The sequence below is a fragment of the Drosophila serrata genome, unplaced genomic scaffold (genome assembly GCF_035046125.1).
Source record: "Drosophila serrata isolate PLE 108 unplaced genomic scaffold, ASM3504612v1 contig_276, whole genome shotgun sequence".
Taxonomy (NCBI): domain Eukaryota; kingdom Metazoa; phylum Arthropoda; class Insecta; order Diptera; family Drosophilidae; genus Drosophila; species Drosophila serrata.
Genome location: NW_028257174.1, coordinates 7,526,124 through 7,548,916, shown reverse-complemented (window position 1 = coordinate 7,548,916; position 22,793 = coordinate 7,526,124). Strand labels below are relative to the sequence as shown.

At 41.1% G+C, this 22,793-nt stretch overlaps 5 protein-coding genes across 15 annotated transcripts; 2 read left to right on the top strand and 3 right to left on the bottom strand.

Moving 5' to 3' along the window:
• Positions 1-4,927: 4,927 nt before the first annotated feature.
• LOC110181537 (protein YIPF1) lies at positions 4,928-7,071 on the bottom strand. Its single transcript, XM_020949318.2, has 5 exons — positions 6,900-7,071; positions 6,249-6,832; positions 5,815-6,021; positions 5,657-5,749; positions 4,928-5,574 (listed from the first exon to the last, which is right to left on the bottom strand). Exons 2-5 carry the CDS (start codon positions 6,702-6,704, stop codon positions 5,275-5,277), a joined length of 1,056 nt encoding a protein of 351 aa, XP_020804977.1. The 5' UTR covers positions 6,705-6,832; positions 6,900-7,071; the 3' UTR covers positions 4,928-5,274.
• Positions 7,072-7,205: 134 nt separating this feature from the next.
• On the top strand, positions 7,206-12,138 carry Marf (Mitochondrial assembly regulatory factor). Of its 4 annotated transcripts, none has more exons than XM_020949350.2 (8): positions 7,206-7,482; positions 7,824-8,413; positions 8,656-8,945; positions 9,012-9,350; positions 9,718-10,644; positions 10,709-10,882; positions 10,981-11,177; positions 11,235-12,138. In XM_020949350.2, the coding sequence occupies exons 2-8, from the start codon at positions 8,143-8,145 to the stop codon at positions 11,434-11,436; spliced, it is 2,400 nt and encodes a 799-aa protein (XP_020805009.1). In that variant the 5' UTR covers positions 7,206-7,482; positions 7,824-8,142; the 3' UTR covers positions 11,437-12,138. The 4 variants fall into 4 exon arrangements, with proteins under 4 accessions (XP_020805009.1, XP_020805007.1, XP_086692097.1 ...); XM_020949348.2 differs by having other exon boundaries at positions 10,939-11,177; XM_086835971.1 differs by having other exon boundaries at positions 10,706-10,882.
• Positions 12,139-13,280: 1,142 nt separating this feature from the next.
• LOC110181510 (monocyte to macrophage differentiation factor) lies at positions 13,281-17,624 on the bottom strand. 4 transcript variants are annotated; one of them, XM_086835974.1, is made up of 6 exons: positions 17,443-17,624; positions 17,002-17,360; positions 15,257-15,518; positions 14,995-15,185; positions 14,708-14,927; positions 13,281-14,646 (listed from the first exon to the last, which is right to left on the bottom strand). In XM_086835974.1, the coding sequence occupies exons 3-6, from the start codon at positions 15,506-15,508 to the stop codon at positions 14,365-14,367; spliced, it is 945 nt and encodes a 314-aa protein (XP_086692100.1). In that variant the 5' UTR covers positions 15,509-15,518; positions 17,002-17,360; positions 17,443-17,624; the 3' UTR covers positions 13,281-14,364. The 4 variants fall into 4 exon arrangements, with proteins under 4 accessions (XP_086692100.1, XP_020804942.1, XP_020804941.1 ...); XM_020949283.2 differs by having other exon boundaries at positions 17,006-17,360; XM_020949282.2 differs by having other exon boundaries at positions 17,002-17,221; positions 17,443-17,611.
• On the top strand, positions 17,588-18,354 carry Chrac-16 (chromatin accessibility complex protein 1). Its single transcript, XM_020949285.2, has one exon. The coding sequence runs from the start codon at positions 17,751-17,753 to the stop codon at positions 18,141-18,143; it is 393 nt and encodes a 130-aa protein (XP_020804944.1). The 5' UTR covers positions 17,588-17,750; the 3' UTR covers positions 18,144-18,354.
• Positions 18,343-22,116, bottom strand: regucalcin. Of its 5 annotated transcripts, none has more exons than XM_020949281.2 (3): positions 21,927-22,116; positions 18,677-19,395; positions 18,343-18,605 (listed from the first exon to the last, which is right to left on the bottom strand). In XM_020949281.2, the coding sequence occupies exons 2-3, from the start codon at positions 19,393-19,395 to the stop codon at positions 18,413-18,415; spliced, it is 912 nt and encodes a 303-aa protein (XP_020804940.1). In that variant the 5' UTR covers positions 21,927-22,116; the 3' UTR covers positions 18,343-18,412. The 5 variants fall into 5 exon arrangements, with proteins under 5 accessions (XP_020804940.1, XP_086692099.1, XP_020804938.1 ...); XM_086835973.1 differs by having other exon boundaries at positions 21,833-21,965; XM_020949279.2 differs by lacking the exon at positions 21,927-22,116 and adding an exon at positions 20,521-20,600.
• Positions 22,117-22,793: the final 677 nt, after the last annotated feature.

The window sequence follows — 22,793 nt, the reverse complement described above, 5'->3', positions numbered from 1 at the left end:
ACATTCTTAAATATATTTTCTAGAGATTAATCGAAGATTTTTTCTTTCCAATAAATATTTTATTTTTTTATAAACAATTTAAGGAAATTTCGGCGAAAAATCGATTTTTTTGCGAAACTGCCATTTTGTCAAAAAAAATTATTTTGCTTATTCCTTCGATTAATTTCTAGATTTGACATTACTCTAACGAAATGTGTTTGGTTTTTTAATTCGGATGACATTTAGTGGTCACCGAAAAATGTATTTTTTAAGAGGAGCTCCCGGAGATCAGGTGTAACTCTTTTCCAAATAAATATTTTTACTAATTCTAACTCTTAAAATACAGTTAAAAGATACTTTAATATGTGTATAAATTTTGGGATCAATAAGTAAAAAAGTTTCTTCAGAAAACACTCTGAAAAATGCACTTTTTTGGCCCTCTAACTGTATGTAACCCCTTAAATAAATATAATTCTTTGTTATCATAATTCTCTAAGTTTAAAAATCCCCAAAACCAAAACTATCTGCATCCTGGGACAATCCTCTTTTATTTTTCCAGTTAATGTTAAGAGCTCCTTTGAAGTCAATTGCAATTCGTGAACTTACTTAACATTAGGGCCAACAAGCGGCCAACCAGTTTTTCAATAATTTCAATTAATTCAAATAAATAATGAAATTATGTGGCAGAGAACCCACTCTCACACCCACCACCCACACTCTATCCCGTGATTATCTAAGCTTAATCCCGAACTGGATACACATCGCAGTGGAGCATATATATAGCCACAGCTGCGATGATATATATTCAGGATGTGGGATGTGCAGTCGCCAAATAAAAGTAAAAAAAGGAAAAATAACAAGAAAAGCTCACTGCGATGGGAAAAGCTCGCTTTGGGGCGCTGTCCCAATTGGAGAAAATTTTCCGGGCTTTGTAGACTTTGGGCAAGTTAGTTGAAGTTGTTGTTTTCCCTGCATTTTGGGCGGCGCTATACGAAATTGTGTCAAACTGGGCGCCGAACACGCCCCGAAAGCACGGAGACCGGCCGGCGAGGTCTGGACCACGGACCATGGCTATCGAGAAGCTTCTCTTAGAGGAGATAAGGAACTGATGATTGAGATAGGAAACAAAAAAAGGCTTCAAGATGCTACTGTTGGCTTAAAGAGCATTTATTTTTGGAAAGAAATTATAGAGTTCGAATTTTTCCATTATGAATAATATTTTAGTTATATTCTGAAATATATTCAAAACCGAGAATTTTTAAATTAAGGATAATATTTGAGGAAAATCAGGGTTTGTCTGAGAAGAAAGCATTGTTATATTTTTTAAAACAAAACTTGGCCATAAAAATAACTTATTCATGTGGTTCTACCAACCAGTAATTAATAATTATATATATTAAATAATATATATATATTTTATTTTTATATTTCCCATTGATTTCAAACTAAACAATCTTTGTAAAAATTGAAAGATTTATATAGTTTCTACAAAGGTTTTTAAACATATTTAAAGCCCACCTGCAGGCCAGTTTTCGCAACGAAAGAAACTATTTCCACGACAAATTTTTGGGGAAAAAACCCCCTTAAGCGTTTAAATTATTAATAGTTGGGTATTTTTCAGGTTGTACCAGGGGTTCCTAATGGGTAAATATAAGGGGGTGAGGTTGATGTGGCACAGGACACTTGCAAGCTCTGTCACGTACTTGGGCAACTCGTACGCAAAAGTTGTGCCAAGTTCTCGAGTCAACATCGGACTTGCACACACACAGAGCTACTTAATTGAGTGCTGGGAAGCAGTAGGCACATCCTGTCGAGCGTGAGTGTGCGGCCCCAGGATATCCACAAAATATATGGAAATAGGCAAGACGACGAAGTGAAGAACGAAAGGATTGCAGAATTAACCCAAAAACAACAGCCGGTAACAAGGATTATTAATAAAAAAAAGAGAGAGAGAGAAAAAAAGGAAAACTATTTAGCATTAAACCCCGTTCTGGCGCTAAGGCTCTTACAGCACTCTAAGCTCACTTAAGCCGAACACAAACAAAAATAAATCGATATACACATAGGTAATGCCAGGGTATACCACATCTTTGGCTGATCAAAAAAATCACATGTCACGTAGCACAACCATTTCACAGCCACGCACACGTAGTGTTTATTCGGCTGAAAGTTTGTACCACATTTACTTTAAATTTCTAGTGGTTTGTTCCTATATTTTTAAACTGAGCTTAGTTTATGTTTTTATTCACAACTTAAACCTATTATTAGTGTAATACTACTCCTTAATTAATCTGCGATAGGTAAACACAAAGCAAGAGCACTTGAACTTAGATATATCTACGAGCTAAGGGAGCTCTTCTCATACTGCAATTCGATCCGGTGAGCTTTCCCTGAAAAGAGGCCTGACTTCAACAGGTGCTCGTTGAGCCGTGCACTTACCAATTAGCATATATGCACTTCAGTTGGCACCACCCCACCCCTCCCCCTCTTATCCTTTGACCCCAGCCCATCCTTTAGGTCCCTGGCCGTGTGCAGTTCCTTGCCGGAGACCAAACATCCTTGCTCAAGTGGCGTTTTAACGCTTCAAATGCATAACGAGGGCGGCTCAGAGGGGTTAAGTCACTCGCAAAGCACTCGCACTCATACTCACACTCGCCGCAAACACACTGGGAAAAAAGTGGGGCTTTAGGGGGAGGAAAAGCAAAATAAGAGCGCGATTAACTTATAAAAATATATATAGACAGGAAACCTTTTTTCAGATTTAATTACATTATAATTAAATATGGAATTTAAGGAATATATATTTTATTCAGTATACTCATAAGCCAGAGTAGGATGAGATATAGAAAGGGGTAGTGTAATTGCTTTAAGAGGCAAAAAAAAAAGGAATCACACAAGTCGCTGCAAATCAGCTAATTTCATGCTCACTCTCCCTTTCTTTTATCTTCCCGAAAAAAGGCATCAAAAAAGAATAAATAAAAGAGAGAGAGAGAGAGAAAGAGTTAGTGATGGCAAAGAACTTTTAACAGCCATCGAGTGACTTCCGTTTCCGCCAGCCGAAAAATCCTCTCAAACCGAAAACCAAAAACCAAATCCTACAAATGCTAATCAGCTGAATAGCAAATCAGTTAATCTATATGCCACCACAAATCGATTAAATCAGTGGCCATATATATATGTACATATCTATCTATATATATACATATATAACATGGCAGTTTGATATTTATGCGTTTTGGAACCCAGACAGTGCCTGTGATTAATATAGCTCTTGGGTTTTTTTATTCTTAATTAATATATTAGCAAAGGAATCACAAAAAATATTAAAGATGCTTTAGATATTAGTACTAGATAGTAAAACATGTTGTACGTTTTTAAAAACGTAAATTATTTTTGTCCCAATTGTTGAAACTTTTTAAGGGTTTTAATTATTTTAAAATGATTTCTGGATAGATCAACATATTTTGTATATTATTATTTATCATATTATATTATATATTATATTTACTAAGGTAAAACAATCATTTAATTACAGCTCTTATTCCAAAGAATACACATAAGTTCTTTTAATTTAACAAGCGATAAGTAAATTATAACAAGTATTATTCCATCTTTAAATTTAATTTTTTTCGCCCCAACATAATGTACACTTGAATTTATTTTTTATTTTATTTTGACTCTTAACCCCCCTTAAAAAAAAAACTCATGTGAAAAGCACTTAGTTGTGATGCTGTTATGACGTATACGCCCCGTATGCCGCGCGCTATGCAATGGTGCCTATGTATACATATTCTCTTGTAAATAAATGGACTTGTGTCTGTGTCAGAAAGAGACGGGACTTGGACTTGCAGTCCGTGTGCCACCACCCACTTCCCACCTCATCTCTTATTACCACTTTTGGGGTGGAGTAAATAAAGAATAAATAAAACGACAAAATCTAACGATGCGTTATGCGAATATTTGCATTCGAAATTGAGAAATTTTCTCTCTATAAATGTGCGTGGGTGCAAGCCAGCTGAATATATACACACACACCCACAACCGGAACACACCCTGGCACACACACACACACTTGTCACGAGCATCACTGTGTGAATAAGTTTATGTATGTGTATTACATACCAAATTTAGTACAGGGTGAGTCCTTATTAGGTATAAGCGTATAGGTATGAGAGTATAGCACATAAAATCTATTATATTAGCTTGGGGAATTTAGGAAAATACTATATGAAATGCTTATGCTTTTAACTTATCTTAGCTTAGACATCTTGGAAACTATAATTAAAGGTGGATAAGCTCTATAAACTGTTATTAAAGAAATTTTTCTTAAATAATATATAGTATTCTATACTTTTAGACGACTTTACAGGCAATTTCCAGTCTCTATGGGGTTTTGTTTCACTCTATTTATCTATATATACACTTATATTAAATAGAATCCTTGCTTACAACATTTGGAAACTGTTAGCAGGAGGAGCACAGAATCACCCTCTGTTTCGCATGGTTGCATGGCACAAATAATTTCTACATTGCTCGAATAAACAAGACAAGAGCGCCGGCACATGAAGCCAACCAAAGGCGCCCAAAACAACAACAGCAACAGTGGTGATGAAAACGATGAAGAACCCTCGAGGAACCCAAAAATTATTCACAGCATACACAAGCACTGGCATACTCCTGTATAGACATGGACATGGACCACCACCACCACCACCACCATCATCCAAAAAGCAACACAACTGGAACCCCCCCCCCATCCCCCATATTTGGCTTCATCTTTTTTCCATTTCTTTTACTCAAAGGACTTCCGCCATATGGCCAGAGTTGGTAAAAGTATAATTTATCAAGCACAGGATTTAGCATTTCAGAAAATAGACTTATCAGGCAGACAATATCTCTTAAAGAGTACATATTTTTCGAGGGATAGGTAAAAAGCAAGCAGAGTCCATTAATTATATATATATACATTTATTTAATATTGGCATAATTTTCTAATTCTTGGTTTTCCAAATGGCTCTCTAAGAAATTATGTAAATTTCTCACTACTCCACCGGCAAGTTTCTATTTACTTTTTTATTGATATTTTGGTTTTGCACATATTTCTATCTTTAATTTATAATAAATATACAGTCGTTAAATGTTACAGAATGTCAAAAACCATGCACAAAACTCGCTCAGGATTTCTAAAAGGATTTTAATCGAATCCGATCTGAGCCTAAGGACTCACACATCCTTTTAAACAATTATAATAGAGACTTGGGAAACAACAAAGGAAAAATGCGAAATGATTTCTTTCTATTGACTTCGATTTCCAGGAGCTACATTCGCCAGCACCACCTCGGTGACGGCCTTCAGGGCTGCGGGAGCAGCAGGTGCAACTGGTGGCGGAGGAACTCCAGCCACCGGTGAGTCTGGGGGACTGTGAAAGAAATACAGCAGAAATCCGGCTGCTAGCACAATATGTGCAATCAGTATTCCGATTATGAGGAATAGCGAGAACTGCGAATTTCGCAGGGCTGGCGTTAAAACTGCAATTAAAACAGTTCCCGAGAGTAAGGCAGCGGTGATCACCAGAAGCCACTGCAGCACTGATATCTGTAAAGGGTTTCATTATTTATGCATTATTACATATTAGGTAAATGTCCAGCAAATCTGTGTTTATAGATAGAATCCTTACATTGATCACCCACAGAATAGAAACGGGAATGTAGATAGCCAGACTGTAGCCGTAGATGCACATCAGTGACAGGAGTGTCGGCGTGTAGCTGGCCTGCAATGAGACGCGAATGTGAGCGAGATGACAAATACAGCACACGAAGCAGGACGAATACTTACGCTATCCGTTTCCACGGCATCCGCAGAGTCCACCGGCTTAAGGCTGTACTTAAATAGGGCCCAGAGGACGGCCGGCAATATGTTGGCGTACAGGAAAATGCAAGTGGCCGCATAGGAGACCAGGTGGAAGTTGTAGTGCCAATGATAACCATCGCTGGCATGATGCAAGTAGCTGGCTATGTTGCCGCTAATGGCTATGGAGAAGATCTGCAAAAGGAAATGGAAAATGTAAAAAAAAAGATATTCAAGGCACACTTAAACATCTTGATAAGTGTATAAAACATTTCTTTTTCAGCTTCCTAGATTAGTTTCTCTGTTAAAATTAACAACTGAATAGGGAAAAACTTATCCAAAGTTGGTGCGAAACTTCAAAAAATCTTAATCACCAACTGGCAAGACGTATGTTAATTGAGAAAAACGGCTTGACTACAAACCAGGGTGACGGTGATCCAGAACGGACCGTACAGATCCGGATTCTCCCCGATGTTCATGCGCAAGTAATTGCCTGCCGCGCGCTTTGGTATCATTGAGTTGACGATGCGCTCTAGAACCATGTAGGTGTCCACGTTGAAGAACTGCTGGTAGTACTCAATGGTGAGGAAGGAGAGTCGTGCGCCGCCAACACCACCACCGCCGGATCCGTCCAGCGAGGCGTTTTGCGCTTGGTTAGAGCTACCGCCGGCCATGTTCTGGGCAGAGGTGCTCATGTCATAGATGAGATCCGCCAGCGGATCGCCGCGCTGACGTTGAGCATTGGTCCCACCAGATCCGGAGCCAAACCCAGATCCGCCGCCCGTTGCATGAGTCGGCGAATTGACGTTGATCTGGGCTGGGGCTCCGCCGCTATAGTCGCGGAATTGGAGTAGGTCGTCGGCCGTAGGGGTCTCCATTTGGATTTGACTTCGTTTTAACGGTTTTCGTATTCACTGCTCCTTTTTGCTTTAATTAAGGTAAATATTCCACGTACTTTTGTCCAGAGGTGTGGCCGAGCCGATGTCGATAAGAAATACCACAAGGCCTAGTAATAAATACCAATATATACAATTTCAGTGTGCAAAAATACCAACCATAGGCCAAAAATTTACCAACTCAACAGATCCAATTGGATAACAGATGATTGGGCCACGAGAAGTAAACAAACCGCATCGGAAGATATTTAACCATTTTAAATGGTAAGCTAAAATTGAAATTCAACAAGAAAGAAGTTTTAAATAATTAGAATGCTTTCATGTAAATGATACAAATGTCCTAGACAGCAAGCAATTCTACCATTTCATTGAATACTTTGTTGTGTGACCAGAGTTGGGATATATCGATGTGCCTCCACCTCTATCACATGGTCAAGCTTTTCGATCATTTTGGGCGCACACTAGTTGGTCACACGGCATGTTACATCATGTGCAACCAAAATAACTAAATTGTATTATAAATTTGCCGCAATAAAAGCTTTTCTAGCGCCCCAGCATCTGGACTCCATCGGCCCGAGCGGTGGCAATGTACTTGCATTCTAAGGTTGAGCAAAGCTATCCAAGCATCTGCATCTAAGCCGGGCGAGCCGAAGACGTACCAAGTAAACGAAACACGCAGGCAGCGCATCAATAAATACAAATAAGAAATCTAGCAAAATAAAACAATAAACGCGCGATGAGCGAGAGCAGTAACAATCAGGTTAGTTGATGAAGGGCGCGAGAGGGAGAGGGAGCGAAAGCATAATCATTATCAATTTGACAAGTTAAGCATACAATTGCCAAAAAAAAAATAAATAAAACCTCTGCTTAGATTATTTTCGCCTGTTTTTGTGCACTTGTATTTGTTGCAGCGCAATTTTTTCTCGTATTTGTGTGTGTGCAATTTGCGCTGCGGTATTTTCCTTTTTTGCCATATATACTTATGTACACCTGTATGCATATTATTCCATCATTCCATTTTCCTTCCACATTCCCATACACTTCATATTTCTTTTTTCGCCTTTAGTATAATTTTTGTATTCCGTTTGTTTTTCATTTCAGTTTTGTGACGTTGATTTTTGAGCAAGCCCCAAAAAAAAAAAATATAAAAAACAAACAAAAAGTCCCGAGCACATTCAGAAAGAAGCAGGAGCACGCCACACAGAGTATTTTTCATTAATTTTGAGTTCAGTGCGGTCAGCCTATTTTTGTGTTTCTCCGGACACAGACGTGCAGTGCGTTCCTTGGAGTTCCAGGAGCGGGAGCTGGTGGAGTCCCAGCAAAATTGTATCCATTGGCTGCATACCTTTTGTTTTGTATCGCAATTCTCTTTTATTCTTAAATCCAAACAACGCAATCGAATCCCAATTTGGACATCGAAATGGCGGCATACTTGAACCGCACTATCTCGCTGGTCACCGGGCAAACGGGCCCCACCGCCGACGATGACGACCGTCACTCCTCGTCCACGGACACATCGCTGACAACAACGGGCTCAATGACGCCGGCTCCAAACTTCTTGCCGGAAACGCGGCTCTATCAATCCAATGACAAATCACCCCTCCAGATCTTTGTGCGGGCCAAGAAGAAGATCAATGATATATACGGCGAGATCGAGGAGTATGTCCTGGAGACGACCACATTTATCAATGGTGAGTATAACACTTTAATAAAGGATATATTTTATATGTATCCTTTGAATTGGGTTACGCCCTGCTTTCGACATTTCTCTTTTTGAATTTTCTCTGCTGAAAGTTGGAAAAAGTTAAAATTACATATTTATTTCGCCACAACCTTTTTTCATTACAACTTCAGTAACTGTCGAAGAAATTTAAAGAAAATGCAAGAACCCGTAGTCCTTATGAAATTCTTGACATAATCTACTTTTTTTTAGCTTTGCATGCGGAGGCAGAGATTGTGGACAAGGCTGAAAGGGAACTCTTCGAGAGCTATGTGTACAAGGTGGCCGCTATTCGCGAAGTCCTGCAGCGGGATCACATGAAGGTCGCCTTCTTTGGACGCACCTCCAACGGCAAGAGCTCAGTGATTAATGCCATGCTGCGTGAGAAGATCCTTCCCAGCGGTATAGGACACACAACAAATTGCTTTTGCCAGGTTGAAGGCAGCAATGGGGGCGAGGCCTACCTCATGAAGGAAGGATCCGACGAGAAGCTCAATGTGGTGGTATGTCCAGTCCTGTTTACAACCATTATTATATTTAATATCCCTCTTTTCCTCCTTTACTGGCAGAATATCAAACAATTGGCGAATGCCCTATGCCAGGAGAAGCTATGCGAGAGCAGCTTAGTTCGCATCTTTTGGCCCCGGGAACGCTGCAGCCTGCTGCGTGATGATGTCGTCTTTGTGGACTCACCTGGCGTGGATGTATCGGCCAATTTAGACGATTGGATTGATAATCATTGCCTGAATGCCGATGTCTTTGTTCTGGTGCTGAATGCGGAATCCACAATGACGCGAGCGGAGAAGCAATTCTTTCACACCGTCTCTCAAAAGCTTAGCAAGCCGAATATTTTCATTTTGAACAATCGCTGGGATGCGTCGGCCAATGAGCCAGAGTGCCAAGAGTCGGTAAGGTCTTATCTTGTTACAAGTAGTCTCTCCAAAAGATTAGTTTCCTGGGTCAATTCTCGACCTATCTATGCCCGTTGTTGTCTCTCTTGTTGTTGATGTGTGTCTTTTACTTTCGTTTACCAACCAACCAACCAACAAACTATCCACTGTACTATCAACGCCAGGAACTGGCTAAGGTAATGAATGATGAGCTAGACCCCGTAAAATCCGATCTCCTTGCTTGCTTGCTTCCTACCCGAGAGAAAGACAAACCCATTCCGCTTCTAATTCTGTTACTTTTAACCTCGGCTCTAGCCGATGGATTGATTGTTATTCCCCGAATTTGTTCATAAAGTTCATGCTTTGTTTCATCATCCATCTTTAGGTTAAATCCCAGCACACCGAACGCTGCATCGACTTCCTCACCAAGGAGCTGAAGGTGAGCAACGAAAAAGAGGCGACCGAGCGCGTATTCTTCGTTTCCGCCCGCGAAACACTGCAGGCACGCATTGAGGAGGCAAAGGGCAATCCGCCACATATGGGCGCCATTGCCGAGGGCTTCCAGATGCGCTACTTTGAGTTCCAGGACTTTGAGCGCAAGTTCGAGGAGTGCATCTCTCAGAGTGCCGTTAAGACCAAGTTCCAGCAGCACAGTTCGCGCGGCAAGAGCGTGTCGGGTGATATGCGCTCCATGTTGGATAATATCTATGAACGTATCACGATATTCCGCAACCTGAAGCAAGACCAAAAGAACATGCTCACGGAACGTATCCAGGGAACAGAGACCCAAATGATGCAGGTCACACGCGAAATGAAAATGAAGATCCACAATATGGTCGAGGAGGTGGAGGAGAAGGTGTCAAAGGCTCTAAACGAGGAGATCTGGCGACTGGGCGTCCTCATCGATGAGTTCAATATGCCCTTCCATCCGGAACGCCTTGTGCTCAATATCTACAAGAAGGAATTGAATGCCCATGTGGAGAGCGGGCTGGGCAGCAATCTGCGTGCTCGCCTCTCCATGGCCCTGGCCATGAACGTGGAGTCGGCCCAAACAGAGATGACCGACCGCATGCATGCGCTGGTGCCCAACGAACAGCTGCTGGCCACCAGCACCAAAATGGTGGTGCGCACTCAGCCCTTCGAGATGCTCTACTCGCTGAACTGTCAGAATTTGTGTGCAGACTTTCAGGAGGATCTCGAGTTCAAGTTCAGTTGGGGCATTGCTGCCATGATTCAGCGTTTCACCGGCAAGGTGCGCGAGCGCAGCAAGAAGAACCAGCCGGCCTTGGTCAATCGTCAGAGCAGTATTGGGGTAAGTTAATGTTAAAGAAGATGATCCACTGTCACTAAACTCTTGTGCCGTTTCGCCCCAGCAGCACAGCGTTGTGACGCCCGCCAGCACGCCCGTGGAGGCGACAACTCCTGTGTGCCTCTTGCCCGGTCCAAGTGTGGCTGGAATAACACCCGAGCAGCTATCGGTGATCTCACGGTTTGCCATGACCTCCATCGGATCGCAGGGCACCGTTGGCGGTCTTGTGGTTGCTGGCATCGTAAGTAACTCGCTCTTTGTCAGTTTTGTCCCCTTTGCCCATGAATGCTCAAGCAGGTGCTATTGAATCAATATCGGATGAAAAAATGCCCTTTCCAGATGCTGAAAACCATAGGTTGGCGTGTCCTGGTCGGTGTAGGTGCCCTCTACGGCTGCATCTATTTGTACGAACGACTCTCGTGGACGAATTCAGCTAAGGAGCGGACCTTTAAGAGCCAATACGTGCGGCATGCCACCAAGAAGCTCAAGATGATTGTCGATCTTACCTCGGCAAATTGCAGTCATCAAGTGCAGCAGTGAGTAATTGTTACCAGGTTCATTAAGATTATATTTCATATGCAATCATTTCCCAGGGAACTGTCAAGCACCTTTGCCCGCTTGTGCCGCACCGTTGATACCGCCACCACGGACATGAACGAGGAGCTAAAGACTCTGGAGTCGCAGCTCAATGTCCTTGAGGGCAATCAGAAGCAGCTTAAGCTGCTGCGCAACAAGGCCAACTACATACAGAACGAGCTGGACATATTCGAGCACAACTATATCTCGCCGCAATAAGAATGGATCCTAGAAAGAGATTATGTAGACGAAAAGTATGTGGTTGGACTGTGGGTTCCTCTGATCAGAAGCTTTTAAAAGAGGGGAAATCCACGCCTCTTACGGCAACGACAACAATTGTATCCGGTTTATTTTCTCGCACTATTTTGTTTTTTTTTTTTTTCTCTCTTGTATAAATGCATGATCCGACCAATCGATTTGTACAATTTTTATATTATTTTTTATAGAAACAAATTGTTGAGAATTGCCAAATTTTGTGAGATTCCCAACGCTTATGCAAACAGAAACAAAATTCTAGAGTAGTAATTATTGTAATTTTTTTAGCTCTTGAATTGTTGTTGTTGTAATATACATATATGTACTAATAACCAATGTCCGGATGCCATGACATGGCCATGGAAATCCTAATTGAATTGAACTATAAAGTCACCATGCCTCCTCCTCATATAACGAATGCAAATTCAAATTGATTTACCTTCTAAAAGAAAGTTCTTGTAATTATACAATAATTTTGTTTTTCTCCCAATCGGATATTAGAATAATGAAATGACGAAACCGCTATATAGACACACACACACACACACATCATATATAGATATATACTATCATCATTACGATGGGGGGCTTGTGTGTGTGTATTATTTGTTAATGGATGATTCATGAACGAAAACGAAATAAAATAAATGATATTTATGTAAGAAAGTGTTGTTTAATTTTTAAATTTTAAGTGAGTAAAAACTGAAGAGGAACCAACTAGGGTATACATACTATGTTCTCCCAGGCTATATATAAACTACTTTAATACATATAATATAAATCAAGAAAGGAAACTATCTTCGGAATGCGCAAATTTATATAACCATGCCGTTTCCAATTGAATTATAGGATCGAATCTGAAATCGATCATAAGTAAGCTTAACATATTCCCAATTTTGAAAAAATTATCAAAGTTTAAAAATCTCATAACTAAACCAAAACATTATTTTTAAATTGGGAAGCTTTCCAACGTAAGTTTTTATAAGGTTAAAAAATCTGCAGACTCAATTTAAAATGTAAAAAAAATAATTTAATTTTATGAGTTTTTCAATATTTTACAAATTTTTATGTTTTATAACATTTTGGAAGAAATTTTTAAAAAAATTTTTCTACCAGAGATAGCTAGATCGACTTGGCTGTTGATGCTAATCAAGAATATATAGGATTTATAGGGTCGGAAATTACTGCTTCACAGCGTTTTAAGCGTTAGAATAAAATAAAAATACTATTCTTTGAGACGATAGTTATTAATTTTTTAATATAACAATTTGTTCAACAAATCAAGGTTTAAAATTCCCATAACTAAGCCAAAAAAGCATTAAGTTTAAATCGGAAAGCTTTCCTACGTTAGTTTTAATAAGGTTAAAAAACCTACAAACTCAATTTAAAATTTAAAAAAAATTAAATTTTTTTAATATTTGAATGATGTAACTAACCCCTTATAAAATTTTGGAAAAAAATTATACAATTTTTTTCTTCCGCAGATGGCTAGATCGACTCGTCTGTTGATGCTGATCAAGAATATATATGGATGATAGGGTCGGAAAAGACTACTTCACATCGTTTTATGCTTTTGACTAAAATTATAAAATTATAAATTTGAAATTTTTATAAATAGTTCAATATTTTAACCATGTAACCCTTTATAAAATTTGGAAAAAATTTATACATTTTTTTTCTACCGGAGATGGCTAGATCGACTCGGCTGTTGATGCTGGTCAAGAATATGTATGATTTATAGGGTCGGAAATGACTACTTCACAACGTTTTAAGCTTCTGACTTAAATTAAATAAAAATAGAGCATATATTTAAATAGACATTTTGATAAATGTTTTTTATTATTATTTTTTCAACTTATGCAATATTCAGAAACTAAAATGTATTTAAAAATAAATTCAAACAGTTTGTAACATAATATAAGGCAAACATAAAACAAGAAAATCGTTTGGTTTTGATTAATTATAACCTTTTTGAGCTTACTTCTGCAATTAAAACCGCTCATTTCAGTTGGAAATAATCGATTTATTTAAGGATTATCTATGGAGTTCTACGGGACTTTTGTCTAAGGTCCCCCGTCCCGCATTAAACTTAATCGAGCTGCACCAGAAACCAGGTCTGCAACAAAATAGCCACTGCAGACGCTAATGTACAAACACACGAAAGCAATATCCACCGATATCGATCCAACCAGTCCCAGGCCCCCCGAAATGTCAATCGTATCTGCAAACACATCGAGTAGTCCCTGAGCTAAGCGAGGAAACTGGCCTTCGGGGGAGCACTGCGCCGGACCGACTCTTGCTTAATCTTTGCTACATACTTTCTTATATAAATATTGTATAGTATATCTGTATAATTCCGTATATATATATATATTAAGATGTATATGTGTATATATCTATATAAACATGTATAATGGTAATGCAGGCTGCAGGCGCGGGGTGGGCATTAGAATTTATGTTGTAAACGTTCAGATTTGTACAAATTCATTCGTTTGTGAGTGTCCTTCGTGAGCTAGTACATAATGGCATATAGTATATATAGAAACATACTCGACTACCGTTAATCGCTAATCGCTATTCAAATATAATAATATCAAGTTAGAGATAGACGCTAGAGACGTGAGCACTCGCACAGTTTGAATCTTTGGCAAGACCGCAGATACTGATCACAAGAATCGTTTCGATTTAGACATATAGTTAGTCCGTAATGCTAGGCTACAACTATTTCGTACTTGCTCGAAAAAAATTTGGCTAATTGTGGAGCAGTGAATCGGGTACATTCATCATCATTATCCTCATCTACAACTTCAATAGGAATCCCTGTCGGTTAAGTACTCTAAGGTCTAAATTCGCTGTTTCCCCAAAAAACTCTCCAGCTCCTCCCCTCCACTTTCACGGCTCGATAGCTCCTTCGCCGGGATAGAGGTTCACAAGGATGGCATAGTAGTGGCATCCAGCTGCCAGCACCACAAACAGATGCCAAATGGCATGGGCCATCGGTATGAGGCCGTCCGCCTTAAAAAACACAATGCCCAGGATGTAGAAGCCACCGCCGAACTTTAGCTGCAGCATCCCGTGAAAGTGATGGCCCGTGAACACAACCACTAGCGCTGGGCCCAGGCCCATTACCAGATAGAAGAACGTCTCCAGGCACTTGTAGCGCTCGTGAAATATCTGTTAATGAAGGAATATATATCACTTCAAGCTTGCAATGTAAACATGATTTAAAACCCACTTGCTGGTAGGCAATCCCGACAGCCGCCATCAGCCAGATGACCCACTCCATGCAGAAGAGAATGGCCGAGTGGTCCGTGTTCTCCAGCGTTAGCCAGGGAAAGTAGGAGCCGGCAATGAAGACATAGATCATAGCCCTGTCGCATCGATGCAGCACATTCTTGAGTCCTTGGTACGTCTGCCAGCCCAGAGTGGGCCATTCCTTGACATTCCGCGGAGGTCTGCCCAGGACAAACAAAAACAAAAGAGAGTCAGATGGAGGCCAGAATGGTTGCACAGGTCACTTACTTGTGCTCGGCGCAGTAGCAGGAACAGTGAAAGAAGGTCGAAACGGTAAAGAGCATGCAAAGAGCACCGCCATAAACCCAGGACACTAGGTACTGGCTGGAGCTCGAGGAACGTTCAAACAGCTTAATGGCCGCAAAAACGGCCGGCAATATCCAAATCCCGTGAGTAATCACATTAGCCACCTGCTCAATCTAAAAAGAAAACACAACCTGTTCTAGTCTCGGGCGGAAGAGGAGGAGAAAGGGGACGACGGACAACTCACCTCGGTTGGCTGATAGGCACAGCCCGGCTTGGCCTTGGCATTCTTCCACTTGACATTCCTTAGGCGAAGCTTGAGATTGGAATTCGATTGAATGATCGACTTCCAGAACTTGCTAAACAGATTCTCCAGGAAGGCGTACTTGTTTTGAAGGTCCTGCATCAGGCTTAGCTCTCCGTTGTTGCGATTCCGGTTGCCAATCAACCGTTCATGCCCAAGTCCACTTCCGTGGACACTCCCGGTACTGGTGCTCATCGTAGACAGACTGTGGGATTAGATTGCTTAGCAAATTGGTTGTCCGACTCGCGTAAAATTGATTGATTACCCAGTCCACTGATCTAACCCATCCACCTACTGCCACGCCCACACACACGCCTGCTGTCTGCTTGCCCGCTTTATGGCTTTATGGCCAATTGATTATCATACGCCACCGCTGCCGCCACCGACGCGCGCTTATCTCCTACCGTGTGATAAGCCCTCCTTCTTTTCGACGCCAATGACTGTACAATGGACAATGGGGCCACTTCATCTATTCCTCAGCATTGAGCTAATTTATGTTTATTGAGAGAGCAAAGCCTGCATACTGCATACAATGTCCAAGGCAAGGTTGCCGGGTCTGCTTATCTCGTGTGTCTCGAACGTGACTCAAAGTCCAAGTCGGATGACCGGGCGGCGGGAGATATGCCTAGCCACCGTAGGCGTAGAAGGAATTTGATTAAACGGAGGCTCTTGAGGTTTGATTTCCATTTAAGGTTATCTAATCCCTGGCAGCTCTACACTTTTTTTGTGACTTAGGTCCGCACATTAACCCTACACAGGTTTTCTAAAAAGCATATAGTGTTTTTTTTTAATTACCCAATCGTGTGCTCGAGTCTCAATGCGCTGACCATGAAGAGGTCACTGTGAACAATGCCACAACGATATCCTGCAGTTAACGAAGCAGAAGCTTGTTATACCCTGCTTGATAGCCTCTAATAGATTTATTATCATGGCTCGTCGGCCAGATTAAGTGAATATTTAACCCCGCACCAAAGTGGCGAGTAAGCACTGGGAAAACTTTGCTTCCAGTATTGAGTGATATGACAGCTTTTCAATACGTCCGTCCCGAGTCCGGACACATCCGGTGTGGGGTGGGTGGATGTCCCTGTGGCCGTCCTAAAAGTATGCTTCATTTCTCGCCATGGGGGAGCCCACTCTGGGTGGCGGTGGCGGTGTGGTGGAAAAAGCAAAAGCATAACATAACGGACGCCTCCGTGTAGCTTCATCATCACCATAACGACTATGCTAATCGTTATAAATAGATGCCTTGGGCATTCCTTATATATTGCCAATATCCAATCAGCGGGGGGCTGGTGGAGGGTACGCCGAAAAGAGATTATCTAAAGGAATCCATCATTGATTTTAGGTAGAATTTAACGGGAAATTTTTAAACAGTTATTGGAGCTGGGCTTCAATTTCAGCCTGGAAGTCAGCAATTTACATATTTTCAAGGAACTTTTCACTCTTTTTCATGAATGAAACTATAAACATTAATGATGCCTATGCAGTGCCTGTGAAACGGTCGAAGATTGTTTACATCTCGCATAGCTATAATCAATCGCTGTGCTAATCCAATTTGTTACCCTGTCGTCACGCAATTCAGCCATGCAAGCACCTGTCCAGTCCAATTGTCCACCTGTCCGTCTAATGACATTCCATACTCGCCCCGCCCCCGACCAGCGGAACTGAATTTCTGGAGGGAAACTCACCTGCCTTGGTGTTGCTGCTGCCGCTGATTAGAGGAGGCTGCTGGGCTCTGTTAGGTGGGATACGGGGGGATGCTGCAATCAGCAAAGTGTAATCTGCAGCCAAGGAGCCTCACGTGCGGATCGGGAGTCCCACGCAGGACACGCGCTGCTCCTTAAACCCACGGCGGATGCATCTGGCGCAGACGAGTGAGACGATGGCGGCGATATTCTGGTCCACTTTCTGATGGGGAAGGAGAAACAGTGTGGCCGTAGCACGACCGTTCAAATATACCATCGGCGCTAAACTGTCGCTTGGAACGTTCTTCCAAGTCGATAATTTCTCATTTTTTCAATACAACAATTTTACACTTCCCTCGGACCTTCCAAGAAGGAAAATTTATTAAACATTAACTAAACTCCCTGCCACTTGTTACACCCATCTTCTTCTTCACCAATTCTTACACTTTTGTAATTTTCCATTGAACTCCTCCGCTCACTATTGTATAAGTTGCTACACTACAGTAACGTACAATAATAAATTCAGCTCAAAAAAAAAACAAAAAAAAATAATAATAATTTCACAATTTGCTAAAGTATAAGTGAATACACTAGACTTCTTAGTTCAAAGTTTAATTTTCGACATCGTCGTTATCTTAACAGAGTGTGGCCCTGTTAGAGAAGCAAGATTTTCTAATTATTTCACTACGGTCACTTTAAAAATCAGGCTAGCTCGAATTCGCGGTTAATTTTGTTTATTTATTAGAAAAATCATGTCCGGAAGTAAGACCGTAGCCTTGGAGCGTCAACCCAACGCCAACACCCTTCTGCCGCCCAGCCGCGTGCGCACGATCATGAAGAGCTCAATGGATACTGGCCTGATCACCAACGAAGTCCTCTTCCTGATGACCAAGTGCACGGAGATGTTTGTGCAGCATTTGGCGCGAGAGGCGCATGCCAAGCATGGAGGCGGTGATACCCTCAAGTACGAGCAGCTGTCTCAGCTGGTGAACAAGGAGAAGAACCTGGAGTTTCTGCTTCAAATCGTGCCCGAGAAGATACGCGTCTACCAGTTCAAGGAGATGCTCCGCCTAAACCGCAGCCGCGACGGCGACGACGATGATGATGATGACGACTCTGGCTCGGGATCCGAGTCGGAGGAGTGACGGCTGCGCGTTCTAGCGACCACCTGTACTGATTCCACTTTTATCATAATTAAGTCAAGATAATAAGTTGCGTTTCCAAGATGTCCAAAAAAAAAAAGCTTTATGATACATTTCAAGGAACACGCAACATTACACGGTCTGTTTCCTAGATCTAACGTTTGCTTTTTAATATTAAAGAACTATTGTTCAAGTCGAGCTGTTGTACTTTAAATAGTTTAATTGCACTTGAATTCGAATGGTACATGTGAACAGAGTTTACGGCTTGTGGTTTAGACCCTCAGGTTGACACCAGGGTGGCCGGTGGCATTCAGGCCAGTCACCTTGTAGGTGGTGCCAGCAGGCGACGGCTGGTCGAACTTAGCGGCAGTGGTCACATACAGGATGTCCAAGTTGGGTCCTCCAAAGGCCGCCGATGTGATCTGCTTGGTGGGGAACTTGATTTCCAGCAGGACCTTGCCAGTGCTACAGGATATCAAAAGAGATGGAACATTAGAGGAGGGCTGGCTTGATAATAATGCTAAATAGAAACCTACCTCGGGTTCACCTTGAAGATGGTGGCACCATTGAAGGTGGCTACATACAGATTGCCCTCAATGTCGATGGTCAAACCGTCGGGCAGCAGATGGTCCTTGGGATTGTTCCTACGCAGGTTGAAGATCACCTTAGGATTGCTAGCGATGCCCGTGTCAAAGTCGTAGTCGTAGGACTTCACCTCGTAGTCGGTGGTATCGATATAGTAGAACTTCTTGGCCTTCTCGTCCCAGGCCAAACCATTGGAGATGCCCACGTCGCCCTTGATCACAGAGGTCTGGCCGCCGGCCTCCCAACGGTACAGCTCGCCGTGGCGGAACTCGAACTCGTCACCAATGTAGCGCATGGTGCCGCCAAAGAAGCGGCCACGAGGATCGGCCTTGGCGTCGTTCAGCCGGTTCTTGTCCATCAGTGGCTGAACCTCGAACAGTGTGCGCACCACCTTGGCGGTGGGCGAAACTCCGTCCCAGTTGACGATCACCACACGGCGGCCGCAACCCACAGCGAACTCCTGTGGACGTCCCTCCACAGGCAAAACGAATCCGGCTAGGGTCTCGCCCTCGATCTTCGTCTTGTAGGTCTTGTTCTGCTTATAGTCGTAGCGCATTAGGCTGCCAGCCTCCAAGTCCACAAAGTAGAGGCTCTGGCGGGCCACATCCCAGTGAGGACCCTCGCCCAGGCCAGCGTAGGAATCGGGCAGAGGTTCAATCTTGTAGGACATCTGTAAGATAAAAGTAAATTTTGTTATATCGGGAGTTTAAAATTCAATTCATTCATTTTATTTTTGCTTTAATTCCCAGTTCCTGCAATCCTTTGTTTTCTTTTCGTTCTGCATTTGCGTTTTTTCTTATTGCTTCTTCTCCTAATTCTTCACTACCGTGAGTCCCAAGAAAAACGTCATAGCCACGATTATCTGGAAACTGGAAGACTGGAACTGGAACATTGTGCGTGCGGCTGCCTCTGACTTCTTGGGATTTCGACTTTAAACTGAGACTAAAACCGTCGGCGGGAGAGGCTTTTATTATGTGTGCTTTACCTCCAAATCCGAGGGGCCTGACATTAACGGAGAGACAAGCTCAGCATCTCAGCAGGCAGGCGGAACACATTACCATTTCCATGTATTTTTTTCCGCCGTTTTTTTTTCTTTTCTTTTTGTGCTCCCGCCACTGCAGCTGCGTTTTTGTGACGTCATGCCCTTCACTTACTCAGCAGCAGCAGCAAAAACAACAAGAACAACAGAGCAGAGAGATTCAGCCTCAGAAAGATGTCGCTGTGATTAACTTTACTTTGATTGCGCGCCTGTTAATAAGTATTATTTTTTGTTGTTACTGCTGCCACCACACACATTGTAATTGACTTTTGATGGCCGAAGCTCTGTGTTATTGAATTGGTTAAGTTTGAAGTGGCAACTGTTAAGTGGTAGTAGCAGTTTTTTTTTATTATCGGTCACAAGTAAATGACACAGTGCCATCTCAGGGGTTTTTTCTTATTTATTTATTTATTTTTTATAATTATAATCTATTTATAAATTTTTTTTTTGCCAATTAAAATTTGGAAAAGTTTTAAAATATTTTGAGGCAAACCGCTCACTAAATGCTTGAAAATCTCTGCGATAACGAGAAACCAAGCTTATAATGTTTTATATTACAACAAATTAGTGCTATTTCAAATATTAACTATCAATTCATATATTCTTAAAAATACTTTGCAAGACTTCAAAATGAATATTAAATTAACTATTAAGCATTTATTTCCAGTTCACTTGGGCACTCAAAAAAAAGAAACAAAAACTATACAAAAAATATAAAGGATTCCCAGATCCCAAAGGACCTTCAGCAGGACATACCTTAGTAGGAGTATTTATTTAGCGTGGATAGAGGAGAAAATGAATCCTTGGACACGGGCTTCGCCGGGTAACGCGTTCAAACTGAAGTTCCTCCGATCGGCCAGAAATCTTTATATACCCCAGCCGGTACCGGCGTGACAAACAATCTCGCACAGACCTAATCCCTCCCTTCCCCTTAACACCCTGCCCGGTCCGGGGTTCGCGTTTCTGCCCCTGATAAGCGGCCAATTGGGAGGGCTGGATAACCCTGCCTGATAACACAGAAGCCGTCGGGCTGGTATGCCAGGCAACAGGCAAATTAACCCGCCGACAACTGTCAAGACTTCATATTCAATCAATCCAAATCCAAAAAAGGGTTAAAAGGTCAAACTGTATTAGCTAATGACAAAAAATATAGGGTCGGAAATGACTTCTTCACTGCTTTGAAAGCATTAGACTCAAATGGTAATACCCTGCAGGGGGATAAGAAGACAACATTTTGATAATCAAAATTGCTGTTATTAATTAGTATTTAACAAAAAATAATACGATACATGATGTATCTCTACACTTATAGGGTTAAGTTATAAAGCTGTTTAAAAAACTACTGAACATTATACTTTTATATATTATGTATGCAATAAGTTGCACTGCTGTTTTGGAGCTTTCCTAAGAGTAGACTTGTGTGGGCAAAACAGACCGATAAAAGCCGTTTTAAGCCTCTGTTTATTTTATAATCAATTGGTTTTTTTTTTTTAGCGAATTTCTATGCTTCCGCTGAACGGATGATAAAGTGCAGCGCGGGTGGCGATAAATGGCACTGCCTGGTATATAAAAGGATGCCCATGGTGGCATGGTATCAACTTCTCACTCCAACCAAGCTTTATTAATGGCTAAAGCCACGGGAAAAATGGAAAAGGATGCGATTGGACCATGACTGGGTCCGAATCTAAGAGACTCCTTATCGGCAGACAGAAGACAGATGTCACCCGGTTGACCCCTGACTGGTACATTCTATTTCCATCTGAGCTTTAAATTTAAATTGCTCTTTAATTAATTGCTGCAAGATTTATGGGCATATTTGTTAGTTCGCTTGATAAGGGTAATCCCATAATCTCCAGCTTTTTACAATCCAAATTCGATGTGTGAAATCTGAGTGCTATAGAATATTTCCCATATAATTGAGATATTAGTGAAATTTATACATATGATTTACAAGGAGATAAACACATACATACATGGAAGAATTTTATTACCGTTAGAAGACAGGAAAGACAGAAGCGGCTTGTTGTTTTTGGGGCGGTTTCTTATTTACCCTTTGCATGGCTTTTACCTTTTGTGTTATTGCCCCCGTTCTATGTCAAGGCCAAGCCAATTGCGCAAATTGGCCAAAGATGCTGCGTTGATTCTTGCGGTTTCTTACTTACGATTAGTAACCAGCTGACTGCGCAATTAGTGTAGTTAAATTAAGAGAAATAAATAATTAAGCAAAACGGCGAACAAAAAATAAGAGAAACGAAAGAACAGTAATTCTCTGCGTGGGTACCGCTCTTTTTATTTTTTAGGGCTGCCAACCCATTAGTTTTGTGTGTACTGACAGGGATGCCAACCTTTTTTGACATGTTCTGATTATTTTCCGTTTCTCATTTTATATAAATGTTATATTTTGTCAAGATGCGCAGATCCAGAGGTTAAAACTTCATATATATTTAAGTTTGTTTAAAATCGCAGCAAATGAGAAGCAAACCAAACCCAATTCCTTTGGTATTCTGTTTCTCGTGATTTTCGTTCGATAGTTGGAAAATTCTACATAATTAGTATAGTACAATCGATGGTAAACTTACTGACACAGAATAGATTACCAAATTAAAATTAATTGTTTTTGGATATGTGATTACCAAAAGTGTCTTTTAATTCGATTTCCATTAATCTACAAATGAATTACTAATAAAATATTAAAATATTTTTTTTAATGCACCAAAATTTTTTAGATTACAAAAAAAGGATTGCTATTACATACCATGTATTTCGGCGTTCCGTTAAATCGTTTTCAATAAAACTTATTCGCAAGTTGAAAAAACTTGATTTCGGAAAATATGCAAAAATATACTATTGCAGGATCACATCTTTTCAGTGCTGAAAATTTGTAATGACACCGAATTACGAAAAATCCTCTAAAACAATCACAAAACACCGATTTAAAAGTTTGGAGATAGGTTTCTAAAGCAACAATTTTAAAGTTTTAAACAATATTCCCCAAAACTTAATATATAATTAAAATAAACATAAAATCT

Excerpts from the sequence above, each read along its gene's own strand:
- LOC110181537 (XM_020949318.2), bottom strand. The coding sequence starts at position 6,704 with ATGGAGACCCCTACGGCCGACGACCTACTCCAATTCCGCGACTATAGC. Across the intron at positions 6,022-6,248 it reads TCTGGATCACCGTCACCCTG|ATCTTCTCCATAGCCATTAG; the intron begins GTTTGTAGTCAA and ends TTCCTTTTGCAG. Across the intron at positions 5,750-5,814 it reads ATGCCGTGGAAACGGATAGC|GCCAGCTACACGCCGACACT; the intron begins GTAAGTATTCGT and ends GTCTCATTGCAG.
- Marf (XM_086835969.1), top strand. The coding sequence starts at position 8,143 with ATGGCGGCATACTTGAACCGCACTATCTCGCTGGTCACCGGGCAAACG. Across the intron at positions 9,351-9,717 it reads AGCCAGAGTGCCAAGAGTCG|GTTAAATCCCAGCACACCGA; the intron begins GTAAGGTCTTAT and ends ATCCATCTTTAG. Across the intron at positions 11,178-11,234 it reads TGCAGTCATCAAGTGCAGCA|GGAACTGTCAAGCACCTTTG; the intron begins GTGAGTAATTGT and ends ATCATTTCCCAG.
- LOC110181510 (XM_086835974.1), bottom strand. The coding sequence starts at position 15,508 with ATGAGCACCAGTACCGGGAGTGTCCACGGAAGTGGACTTGGGCATGAA. Across the intron at positions 14,928-14,994 it reads TGCTACTGCGCCGAGCACAA|ACCTCCGCGGAATGTCAAGG; the intron begins GTAAGTGACCTG and ends TGTCCTGGGCAG. Across the intron at positions 14,647-14,707 it reads TCGGGATTGCCTACCAGCAA|ATATTTCACGAGCGCTACAA; the intron begins GTGGGTTTTAAA and ends CTTCATTAACAG.
- Chrac-16 (XM_020949285.2), top strand. The coding sequence starts at position 17,751 with ATGTCCGGAAGTAAGACCGTAGCCTTGGAGCGTCAACCCAACGCCAAC.
- regucalcin (XM_020949278.2), bottom strand. The coding sequence starts at position 19,617 with ATGTTCCAGTTCCAGTCTTCCAGTTTCCAGATAATCGTGGCTATGACG. Across the intron at positions 19,396-19,551 it reads CGTTTTTCTTGGGACTCACG|ATGTCCTACAAGATTGAACC; the intron begins GTAGTGAAGAAT and ends TTTATCTTACAG. Across the intron at positions 18,606-18,676 it reads ATCTTCAAGGTGAACCCGAG|CACTGGCAAGGTCCTGCTGG; the intron begins GTAGGTTTCTAT and ends GATATCCTGTAG.